This window comes from Phascolarctos cinereus, unplaced genomic scaffold, assembly GCF_003287225.1.
Source record: "Phascolarctos cinereus isolate Bilbo 61053 unplaced genomic scaffold, phaCin_HiC Scaffold_4;HRSCAF=312, whole genome shotgun sequence".
NCBI lineage: Eukaryota > Metazoa > Chordata > Mammalia > Diprotodontia > Phascolarctidae > Phascolarctos > Phascolarctos cinereus.
In genome coordinates, this window is record NW_027555847.1 from 664,908,624 (window position 1) to 664,920,412 (window position 11,789).

Sequence of the window (11,789 nt, forward strand, 5' to 3'; positions counted from 1 at the left end):
GTTTTACAGATGAGGAAACTGAGAATCAAGAAGGTTATGTGACTTCTCCATAGTCACACAACTAGAAAATGTCAAGGCACCAGACCCAGAACTGAAATAAGCATGTCCTTTGACTGGGGCTTTTTCCATAGTCCTTTCTGCCTAGGAATCTCTCTTGATATCACCCTATCTTGATATCACTTGGTATCAAAGTGCTAGACTTTGGCCATGGGGCAGAAACACATCAGTAGATAGATCTGCTGTTATCTTAGACTCTCAGAAGGGATCTCAGAATTCCTGTGGTAGGCATCCTTTGAAAAATGCTAGGCCAAGGTTCTGGCTTCTCTCCACACACACCCTTCCCTGCCTACCAGTTTGAGATCACAAGAGTGTATGTGCACTTGCTGACTCATATCTTATAGCACAGTCATATTTCATTACATTCATTTGCCACGATTTGCTTAACCATTCCCCAATTGATGGGCACCTACTTAGTTTCTAGTTTTTTGCTACAGCAAAAAGTCCTGCAATAAATATTTTGGTATATTTGGGAACTTTTTTTTTTAATAATGACCTCTCCTTGGGTTATATATATATATATATAGCAGTGAAATCTTTGCATCAAAAAGTGTCTGTATTAGTCACTTTTTAAATATAATTCCAAATTTTCCAAAATGGTTTGTGCTAATTCATATATAGCTCCACCAGCAATATGTTAGTGTATCTGTCTTTCTGTAGCTCCTCCAACATTGACCATTCCCATCTTTTGTCAGTTTTTTGAGTGTGAGGTGAAACTTGAAGGTTGTTTTGATTTGTATTTCTCATTATTGGTGATGGGGAATTCTTTCATATGGTTGTTAATAGTTTGCAATTCTTCTTTTGAGAAAGAAATATTTATTCATATCCTCTGTCCATTTATTTATTGAGGAATGGCTTTTGGTCGTATAGATAAAGATAGATATCTGTCTATGTCTGTTAGTTGTCCATATCTTAAATAGAAAACTCTTATCTGAGAAATTTGATACAAAGATTTTTATCATTTGTCAACTTCCTTTCTTAACCAAGATGCATTGATTTTGTTTGGGCCCAGCAGGAACTCTTTTTTTTTTTTAGTTGAAACTTTGAATCTCTCCTCAACACCCAGCACAGTGCTCCACAAACAATAGGAACTTCATAAGTGGTTGCTGAGTTGAATTGCCCATTTTGTTTTAGTACGTAGAATAGTTCCTGCCAATGTAGCCTTTGCAACAGAGAGAAATTTACCAGTGATAAGGGTTCATGGGCCACGAACTGGGCTGTTCTTTTCCTGAGGTAATGGTATTCATTTTCTGATTGTAGATCTGGGTGAATGAGGAGACAAAGCTGGTGTATTTCCAGGCCACCAAGGACACCCCCTTGGAGCACCATCTCTATGTGGTCAGTTATGAGTCTTCGGGTGAGATTGTGAGACTTACCACGCCGGGCTTCTCACACAGCTGCTCCATGAGCCAGGTCAGCCTGCTCAGGCCAACCAGTCTGACCCCTGCCACTTAGCGCTCAGCCCCAGCACACAGCGTTTGGGCACGCGCACATGACATGATCGTTACCTTCTCAGGGCTAGCTAGTATTCTGTAAGATAACTTGAAGCATGGTATCTGTTGGCACGCACACACACACACACACACACACACACACACACACACACACCCCAGGTAAGCATTTGGATTTGTGTTTAGAGCAGCAGGAACACTTCTGTTAGCTCCCATCCGTGCTTCTTTACCTGGTCATCTTTAGGACCAGGAGCACATATCTGTGTGAGCTTATAGGCCCTAGAGCTGGAGGGGACCTTGAAGGTCATCTAATCTAACCCTCCCCACCCCCCCTCCCCCAATTTTACAGAGGAGGAAAGTGAGGCCCAGAGGGGAGAGTGATTTCCCTGAGGTCCCACAGAGTGTCAGTAGGCAGCAGAGCTGGATTCAAACCCAGCTCTTTTGACTCCAGATCCAGTCTTCATTCCCTTGGGCTGCCTGTCTGGCATGGTTATAGTTTGAGATCTTAACTTTGGGAGGCTCTTAGAGGGAATTGAACCCAGGGCCTTGGCTTCAGTACCCTCTAACCACAAGAGGCTACCATCTCTTGACAAGCAGGAAAAGACCGCAAAGACACATATGGGTAATTGTGAAAAGATTGATTTTATTGGCATTTTTTTGAGAGGAGTTGGAATGAATAAAGGGGTACTATTCTAGATGTTCCTTGGGGGGCTAGTTCTATTTGAGGTGTTCCTTTTAAAAGTTCAGTAGAATATTTAATAATAGATTATATAATGGATTGTTTTACATATATTATCTTAGTTATTCTTGACAGTAACCCTGTGGGATAATAAAGACAGGGAACATTATCCACATTTTACTGATGAAGAAGGTAGTGAGGCCCAAGAAGATAAGTGATTTATCTGGGATCTCACAGTAAATTAATGGCAGAGCCAAGATAAAACCCTAGGGCTACTCCTGTGCAGTACTGTGCTCTTTGAACCATTTAAACCACACCATTGCTTTCCTTGAGAGAGGTTCATGGTGGTTTAAGGAGCAAGTCTTACACTCCTACCAGACCCTAGGAGGCTGTGTTCAGCATTAGTAGGCTCTCAGTGGAACTCAGGATCCCTCCAAGACTTGCTTGTTTCTACTGTGACTGAGCGCACAACCTGTGGGGTGACTGGAGCCATCATGTGAGTGAGGTGGAAGCAGTCTAGGACCCAAGAGTCAAGAGACCTGGGTCCTCTCCAGAGTTACCAGGGAGCTCTTAATTGCCAGACCTGATGGCCTTTTCTCAGTCCTCATCCCTCTTGTCTTTCTGCAGCTTTTGGTCACTTTCTTTTCCTTGACACCCTTTTCTCTCTACAATTTCTTGACCTGGCTCTCTCCTCGTTCTCCTCCTGTGGGTCCAACTATTCCTTCTCAGTCTGCTTTGCTGGATCTTCATCCAGATCATTCCCACTGTCGATGTCCCCAAGGCTCTGTCCTTCCCCTTTCCCCCCCGATCTCATCCGATCCTAGGGGTTTAATTATCATCTCCATGTATGATTTCCCAGATTGGTGTATACAGCCCTAACATCTTTCCTGAGCTCCAGTCTCCCATCACCAGCTTCCTTTGCAGTATTTTTATCCAGATTTCCCACAGGCACCTCAAATTCAACATGTCCAAACAGACTTCATCTTTTCCCCCCAAATCCTCCTGTCTCCTAAACTTGCCTGCTGCTGTCTCAGTCCCTCAGGCTTGCAGGCTCAGGGTCCTCCTCCCTCCTCTCTGACACTTGCTCCATGGGTCCAGCGTGTTGCCAGACCTTGTTGTTCATAATGTCACAAGATGCTCCCTTCTCTCACACCTACCCTCTGAGTCAGTCTGTCTGGTTGGTCTTCTTGCCTCAAGTCTCTTCCTGCTCCAGTGCATCCTGCCCAAGTGCAGATTGGACCACATTCCCTACTCTACTGATGAAGTCCACATTATCTCCAGGACCAGATATCAAATGCTCTATTTGGCATTTAAAACCCTTTACAATTTGTCTCCTCCCTCCTCCTGGCTTACCATCGAGGGACCGTGGGCCCTGGCTGTGCCCCAGGCCTGGAATGCCCTCCCTCCTCACCTCTGGCCCTGGCCCCTGCACTTGCAATGTCGTCCCTCTGAAAGGACCTCCCATTCACACTCTGTATATCACGTGTAGAAGTTATGTGCATGCTGCCTCCTCCAGGACAATGAGAGCTCCTTGGCGGCAGTGCTTGTGTTTTTGCTGTCTGGCACGTAGTAAGTGTTTAATAAGTGCTTATTGACTGCATCCTTCCTAGCTGTTTGACCTTGGGTAGATCATCAGCTGAGCTTTGGCATTCCTATCTCTGGAATATAGATAGTAATAGCTGTACCCCCTGTATTCACAGGGTTAATTTGAGGAAAGACCATGTGAACTTTAAAGTGCTCTCGGACAGAAGCTGCCGTTATTATTGTGATTGAGCACAATAAGGTGACAATTATCATTTTATTCAGCATAGGTGTAGAGAGAGGTTTTGAAGACAGATGGTGGGCATTGATCAGTTGAGAGCCTGAGGATGCCTTGGCGATTTGTCCAAGCCCCTCTTTATATAGAGGCACTGAGGGAGGGGAAAAGGCTGATCCCAGTTCATACAGAGCTGGAGTAAGAACCTGACTCCCAGGGCAGACCTTGTTATCTGTAGAAGGGAGCCCATGAGCCCTCCAGAGAGAAGCACTAAGCTATCCTCCTTAACATGTCCTTGTTCTCTTTCTGGTCTGTAGAACTTTGACATGTTCATCAGCCACTACAGCAATGTCAGCACTCCGCCCTGCGTGCATGTCTACAAGCTGAGCGGTTCTGACGACGACCCACTCCACAGACAGCCCAAGTTCTGGGCCAGCATGATGGAGGCAGCCAGTGAGTACCCAAAGGCTCCCATTCTAGCTGTGATAACACTGAGGCTGGCCTCGTCAGGGGAGACATGTTGTACCCCCCACCCCTGCCCCGAAATGGCCCCAGGACACCCAGCCCCTCAGGTCAGCAAGTCAAACAGAGTAGCACAGGCCTCTGCAACTAGGCATGAGACAATAGGGGCTCATCTGGTCCTTTTCTCCTTTGTGCTCCTTTGGATTATGGCTACCTTCCAGCCTCCTCAGGGTGAGGGGAGGGAGGGGCTTTGTAACCCTTTGACTGAGTGCCTCCTCTATGCCAGGCACTGTGCTCAGCACTAGGCTTCTCTGTGACTTCCTGACTATGTGACCTTGTCCAAATAACTTCTTGGGGCCTCACGTTCCTCCTTTCTACTGTGAAGAAAGGAAAGTAGACTAGATGACCTTTGAGGTCCCTCTAAACTCGGACATTCTCATATCCTCTGTGATCTAGATTGCTAGAGGGACGCTGAAAGTTGGGCGACCTGGGTTTGAGTCCCAGCCCTGCCACTGACCTCTCTCTCCTCTCTCTCTGGTCCCTTCATTTTTTTCCTTTGTAAAATGAGAGTATCACACTAGCTGATCTCAGTGGGTCCCTTCCATTCTGGGTGTTCTAGGTTCTATGTCCTCTAAAGTCCCTTTTAGCTCTGACATTCTATATTCTAAGAGTCCTTCCTGCCCTGATATTCCATGCTCTGTGTCTCAAGGCTGCTTGCAGTCCTTTGCACACAAAAGTGAATGGTCTGGGGTTAGGTGGTGCAGGATAAGCTGCCCGTGTTTGTTCCTCAGAGCTCTGGGCAGTGATTCCCAGAGACTGAGTATAACCACTGAGCTGCTGGCTCTGTGCTTTCCAGGCTGTCCCCCAGATTATGTGCCTCCTGAAATCTTTCACTTCCATACGCAGTCTGATGTGGAGCTGTACGGCATGATCTACAAACCCCACAACGTCCAACCTGGAAAAAAGCATCCAACAGTGCTCTTTGTATACGGGGGACCTCAGGTCAGTACACTGCTGGACTGCAGGCCCTTTCCTCATTAGCTCTCCTCTCCTTACACTTAGGACTTGATTCATGTGGCAGCACTGGCCTCCCAGGAAGACAGAGTAAGGTGGGCATTGTCTGCCTGGCCAGCGAGAATTGTAATTCTACGAATGCTGATTCAGCATTTATTAGGCATCTGCATTCATTCAGAGCCCAATGCTTGACTCTGGGAAAAGAGGAGGCAGCAATTACTAGCAGGGTCCTTGTCCTCATAGTCTGCCTTCTAAAGGGTCCAGGGCTGGTAGGATATGGCATGGACACAAATAACCATAGTAGACCCTGAACATATTAGAGGAGAAGAGTCCTGGTCCTGTGAGGTGTGAGGAAAGAAAGATAATTTTAGTAAATCATTCAGTAAATGAATGTAATCCAGGCTGAAAAATCTGAGTACAGACCAGGTGATGGCTTGTACTCTGAGGCAGGCCTGGCTCAATGCAGAGGCTCATCAGGACAAAATAAACCATTGGCGGTAGGAATTTTGTTTGTTTGGTCACAGTAACTGACAAAGCCTAAGACTTGGGGAGCAAGATGTGAGTACTGGAATCAGTGTTGGAAGCACGCTCAGATAACATTTTGGCTCACTGACTTTTGTGTTGATGTAGCACCTGCCAGCAGTGCCCAGGTGCATCAGGCATGCTCCTTGGCCAGGAAGAACACAGACATAATGATAATAAATGGATGAAGGGTTATGATTAAAGTCAAAATGGCAGGACAAAATAGCAGGATAGAGTAATAGCTAAAGGCTGGATTGGGTCCAGAAGTACTTCACAGGGGAGGCAGAGCTGCATCTACTCAGGCTTTGGTGGGAGGTAACATGATATGAGGGAGCACAGAGGGTTTTGAGTCAGGAGGCCTGGATTTGGGTCCTGGCTCTACCATTTACTATTTGTGGGGTCTAGGCCAGAACACTTGGCCTCTGTGAAGTGAATGAGGGATTCTGAGACTAGATGGCACCCAAGGTCATTCTCTGAATGTCTAGATGGTGAGGAGGAGAAGGGACATTCTGAGATTGGGGGTGGGTTGGGGTCAGAGAGCAGTGGCATGGGTAGAGGCCCAGAGTTAGAGGGAGTGCTCAGCCGTGTGGGACATGGAGTGATCCTTGTTGGAATGAAGGATACATGTTGGAGAATAGTGGGAGATAGGTCACAGTCAGGGATGTGACCATCTTGGTTTAGGATGTACCAGGGTTCCATTAGAAAGGAAAAGGGATCCACATTGGTTTTTGTGACTTCCCAGGTTCCCTCGGCCAACATCCTAAAATATGTCATGATGGTCTATTTAATGGTGTTCCTTCTCTGCCCCACTATAGGTACAACTAGTTAACAACTCTTTCAAAGGCATTAAATATTTGAGACTCAACACATTAGCATCTCTTGGCTACGCTGTGGTGGTGATTGATGGTCGAGGTTCTTGTCAGCGAGGACTCCAGTTTGAAGGGGCTCTTAAAAACCAAATGGTAAATGTTTTTTCAAAGTCTGTCCCTGAGTGATAGGCACATGATGGATTTCTTTGGGGACACTTCTGGGAGGATAGCTGTGTCTTTCCCACCACACTGTCCCACTGTCCGAAGCTGGCTGTGGGACTGACTGGACCCCTCATGGCATTTCTTAATTTAAAAAGTCAACAAGTATTTATTAAGTGTTTACTGTGTGTCAGGCACTGTTTAGCACCGAGAATGCAAAGAAGGGCAAAAACAGTGTGCCCTCAAGGAGTTCCCATTCTAACGGTGGAGACAATATGCAGACAGACAGATGTACAAACCATCTATAGTTGTATGAATGGATCAAGATGTTAATGTCAAGGTAATCTCAGAAGGAAGGTACTAATATTAAGGGAGCCTGGGAAAGGCTTCTTGCAGAAGGTGGAACAACAAAACCTATCACTTAATCAATAAGCATTTAATGAGCATCTGTGCTGTGCCAGACACTGTGAGGAGAACGTGGAAGTACAGTCCCTCCCCTGAGCTCACGTTCTAGTTAAAGAGAGACAATTAAAATATAAAAACATTAGCAGTCTGAGACTGAATATAACGTATTAGGTGGTCAGGAAGAAAGGGAAAGATGAAAACTGTTAACATTCATAGGGGCAGGTTTTGTAGTTAGAAGGCCTCGAAGCTGCTACATAGTCCTAGAGACATAAGCTCCCCCGTCTTGGTCTCAGTCTCCTCCTCTGTCAAATAGGGACATTGAATTAGATGCTTTCTAATGTCCTCTTGGTTCTATGATGCTGGGTAGCACGTCTTGGTTTACAGAGCACATTGTGCACTATCTTCTTTGAACCTGAAAACAATCCTGGGAGGTCAGCTGTGCAAGTGTTCAGTCTACCCATTTCAGAGATCAGGATACTGAGGCTCAGGCAGTGTTAAGCAGCTTGTCCAAGGCCATACAGCTAATAAGCAGAGTCAGGACTTGAACAAAGAGTCCACTAGTCTGAATCCAGCATCATTTCTACTGCACCTAATTGCAAAAGAAGGCTTCTGGAGAAGAGTTGGACCTAAGTTGCATAGGCCTGGCATTGGCATCAGGGAAGCCAAGTTCCCCGGCCCTTTGGCAGTCTGTCCAGCTGGTTCAGAGGGTCCGTGTCCTTGTGCAATCGCTTTGGCCAACTGGTTGAAACAGGTCTACTGACTCTTCTTTCTCTCCTCCCCAGGGTCAGGTAGAAATAGAGGACCAGGTGGAAGGTTTACATTTCGTGGCTGAGAAGTACGGGTTCATCGACCTGAGTCGAGTAGCCATCCATGGCTGGTCTTACGGGGGCTTCCTGTCCCTCATGGGGCTGATTCACAAGCCCCACGTGTTCAAGGTGAGTGCTTCCTCAGGCTGGTTCTGGGCCCTGCCCTGCCCTTCTGTGCTGCTGTGCGTGAACTCAGTGTGCTGGGGACGGAACATGGGCCGCTCCCATGCCAGCGAGGTGGTCGTGCTACTTGGCTGTTTCTCCCTGCAGCAGTATTATGGGGAAGAGCCCTCTTTCCTCATTGCCCTCCACTGCTGATCCACGAACCGCATCCGGCTTCACAAAACCCATCAGCAACTTTGTGTTTAAGGCTGAACCCGGGACTCCGGCCTCAGATGGGCAGAGGTGGGGAATGGTGTGCAGAGGAGTTGGGTGAGGGGTCATTAGGCCTGTGGAGGTGGCTGGGCTTGGGGGATGAGAACAAGGCAGACAAAGAAATAAATAGTGGGGATTTGGCTGCTGGGAGGGCCTCAAAAGCCAACCGTCTAAGGGCCCCCATCTTCCTCCCCACCAGCCCACTGATGTGCACAAAGACCCAATAGTCAGGCTTTATGAAAACTATTCCTTTGGGTCTCTTGAGTTTAGAGTGAGGGCCTACAGATTATTTGGTGTGTCGGGTTTAGATGACCTTAGCTTCTTGTGTCCTTGCCCATCTCTTGTTTGCCAGGTTGCCATTGCCGGTGCCCCAGTCACAGTGTGGATGGCCTATGATACTGGATATACCGAGCGGTACATGGATGTCCCAGAGAACAACCAGCAGGGTTATGAGGCAGGCTCTGTGGCATTGCATGTGGAGAAACTGCCTAACGAGTAAGTGGGTTAGAACACCCCTCTGGAATTCTTGACAGTTGGACACCACCAGTTGCCCTAACTTTCCTCCCCTGTACCTCTAAGTAAGGAGTCCTTAACTTTTTTTGGGTCATGGACCCTCTGGCAGTCTCGTGAAGCCTGTAGACTTCTCAGAATCATGTTTTTAAATGCAGAAAATGAAATATGTAGCATTATAAAGGAAACCAGTTGTATAGAAAAGCACTTATCAGAATGTTTTAAAAGCAAGTTCCCAAGCCCTGGGTGAAGAGCCCCAGGTCTACCCAGACTCTGTGCTTTAGCCATCCTGGTCAGGTTGCTGTCCTTTCAAATTAAGTACGGGCTTTTAATCATACTGGTCTTATTGGCTGGAATGGTCACCCCGGCTCTCCCAGTCTCCTTCCACCTATCGAGATGTACTGTACAACCCAATTCAAAATGCCCAGTACTCTGTGAAGCCTTTCCTGATTCTCACTGTCCCAATCCTCCAGGCCTAAGTGATTTCACCTTCCCAGAATTCCCAATGTCTCTACCCCTCGTGTGGCTCTTCCTCCCCTCTGCCCCCCCTCCTCTCCCCATTCTCTGGGCCTCAGTTTCCTCATCTGTAAAATGAGGCCATTGGACTAGATTACCTCTGACCATTATGGGGCATTATACATAAGCAGATGCCCAGTAAATACCTTAATAATTAGAACTCTTAAGTTGTCTTGGAGTTATTTGGTGACTTCCTCATAACAGCCCTGTGAGGTAGTCAGAGAAATAGCAGCATCTCCATTTTGAGGGGAGCTGGACCTGTAGATTCATGTGGAATCCCTGGTGTGGAAATTCCCTCCCTTGGTGCAGACGGGCAACTTGCCTGTAATGTGGGGTCTTGGAGAGTTGCTCGAGGCTACCCAGGTGGTCTGTGTCAGAGGCAGGTCAGAGCCCGGCTCTCTCTTTGACACTCTGCTGCCTCACCCTCCATTTTGCAGATGAGGAATCTCGGGCACAGGAAGGCCAGGTGATCTGCCCTTCACTGAGTCACACAGTAAGTGTCAGAATTGGGGTAGGATCCCCGGGCTCTCCTGGCTCCTCTGCCAGACTCAGCTGGTGCTGATTAAGGGGATGGTATGTTAGCTTCTCATTATATTCTTATATACTTGTTTCCATCAGAACCTCCTTCTTCCCTTGTGTTTGGTCACTTACGTGATGGTCATTTATCCCCCACTTTGTTAGATCACCAGCTGGCTTCCCTTCCTTATCCTCCTTTCTTTGCTTGAACCTTTTTAGTAAACACTTCTTGACCCATCAACTCTAGTACCCCCAAAGACCCGGCATGCTAAGGGCTCTGTTCCTGGTGGTACTAGGGAGAGAAACCGTTAGCTTCTGGGCATAAACATGTATACAGGACAGGCTGTGCCAATTGGTGCCTGGGTGTGTATCCAATTTCTCCAAAAAAAGTTTGGTATTTTGTGTCTTATTGTTAAAGTATGTATTTTAAAAGTAAGTGCTAGTTAATTTTTAAAAATTAAGTTTGAGTTTCTTTAGTTTGATGAATAAAGATTTTTTATGATAAAGTGTTCAATAAATGTTTGTCTTAAAACTCTTTTTTTTTTAAAATTCCCTGGGTGCTGGCTGGGAGAGGTACTTGGGTTCCAGCCCCAAGGTGAGGACATTGTTCTATCCTCTATCCGGAGGCTCTCATCCGCATCTTCTTTTCCAGGCCAAATCGCTTGTTGATCCTCCACGGTTTCCTGGATGAAAATGTGCACTTTTTCCACACAAACTTCCTTGTTTCCCAGCTAATCCGGGCTGGAAAACCCTACCAGCTGCAGGTGGGTATGGGCTGCTGAGCATTTCCACCGTCATTCTGGGAGGCTCCTGGGTAGGGTGGGGGACCATGCCTGGGGGCCAGAGCTTATTTGGCATATCATAGGGTGTCAGAGCTAGAAGGGCCAATGGAAGGTCCTCATCCTAAGCCTCTTATTTCACAGGTGAGAATCCTGTGCAACCTATTAGAGCTGGGATGGGGACTTGGGCCCTCAGTCCACATGCAGTGCCTTTTCCACTGCCAGGAGGCTGGGGGGGGGGGGCGGCCCTCCAGCTGAGGTCATTTCTCAAGGGCCTTCCAACTCTAAATCCTCTGACGCTGGAACTGGGCAAGGACAGCCAGTGTGGGTAGGAGAGAGCAAGAGGGCCTTCGTCAGGGCAGGCTGTTGCCTGTAGAGGAACGGTTGTCATTTTTGAGGGCTTTCAGCTTACCTAGCTCTGAGGAGGGAATATACCCCCCCTTTTACATACGAGAAAGCTAAGGCTCAGAGAGGCCACGTGGCCGTAGAGCTAGGGAGTGGTCAAGCCAGTGTTTTATAGGAAACTGTTAAAGGGGATTAAGGGAAACAAAACAAACAGAAAAATCCTGGGATACTGAGGGTTTAGAACGGATTGCACAGGGTCATAGTGAGTTGAGGATTCAGTTTGTTTCCCAGCAAGGATGACTGCATTGACACTTTAAATGGAGGCTTGAAGATGGGCCAGCCTTTGGTGACAAAGTGGGGCTGGGTGTTGCTAATGGGATTTTGTAGTGGGGGTCACCTGCTCCATAGAGAGAAGTCTGTGGAGAAGAAAGAGTCTGTCCCTCTGTTCCACTTCCTTCCTCTTCTCCTGGTTACCTTCCCTTTCCACCTCCTGTCCCTCTCCAGGCTCCACCAGGCCCCTTGTGCTACAACCATTCCCTCAGGGGAGTTGTGCTCAGGCTGTTGGCATTACCCACTTACCCTGTTCTTGAAGAAGAGCCCCCATCCACTCACATCGTGAAAAATAACA

General features: G+C 47.3%; 1 protein-coding gene across 4 annotated transcripts in view; it reads left to right on the forward strand.

Annotated features, from left to right (window-relative positions):
- The window catches only part of DPP9 (dipeptidyl peptidase 9), a 52,076-nt gene that overhangs the window by 35,762 nt on the left and 4,525 nt on the right, over positions 1–11,789 (forward strand). For 2 of the 4 annotated variants that reach the window (XM_020971326.2, XM_078153993.1), the window contains 7 exons: positions 1,318–1,470; positions 4,261–4,396; positions 5,262–5,407; positions 6,757–6,903; positions 8,097–8,249; positions 8,848–8,990; positions 10,690–10,801. In XM_020971326.2, coding sequence (XP_020826985.1) covers positions 1,318–1,470; positions 4,261–4,396; positions 5,262–5,407; positions 6,757–6,903; positions 8,097–8,249; positions 8,848–8,990; positions 10,690–10,801 — 990 coding nt within the window. Of the gene's footprint in view, positions 1–1,317; positions 1,471–4,260; positions 4,397–5,261; positions 5,408–6,756; positions 6,904–8,096; positions 8,250–8,390; positions 8,526–8,847; positions 8,991–10,689; positions 10,802–11,789 lie in introns of those variants that run through there. The other 2 variants (XR_002321481.2, XM_020971327.2) reach the window with 2 other exon arrangements.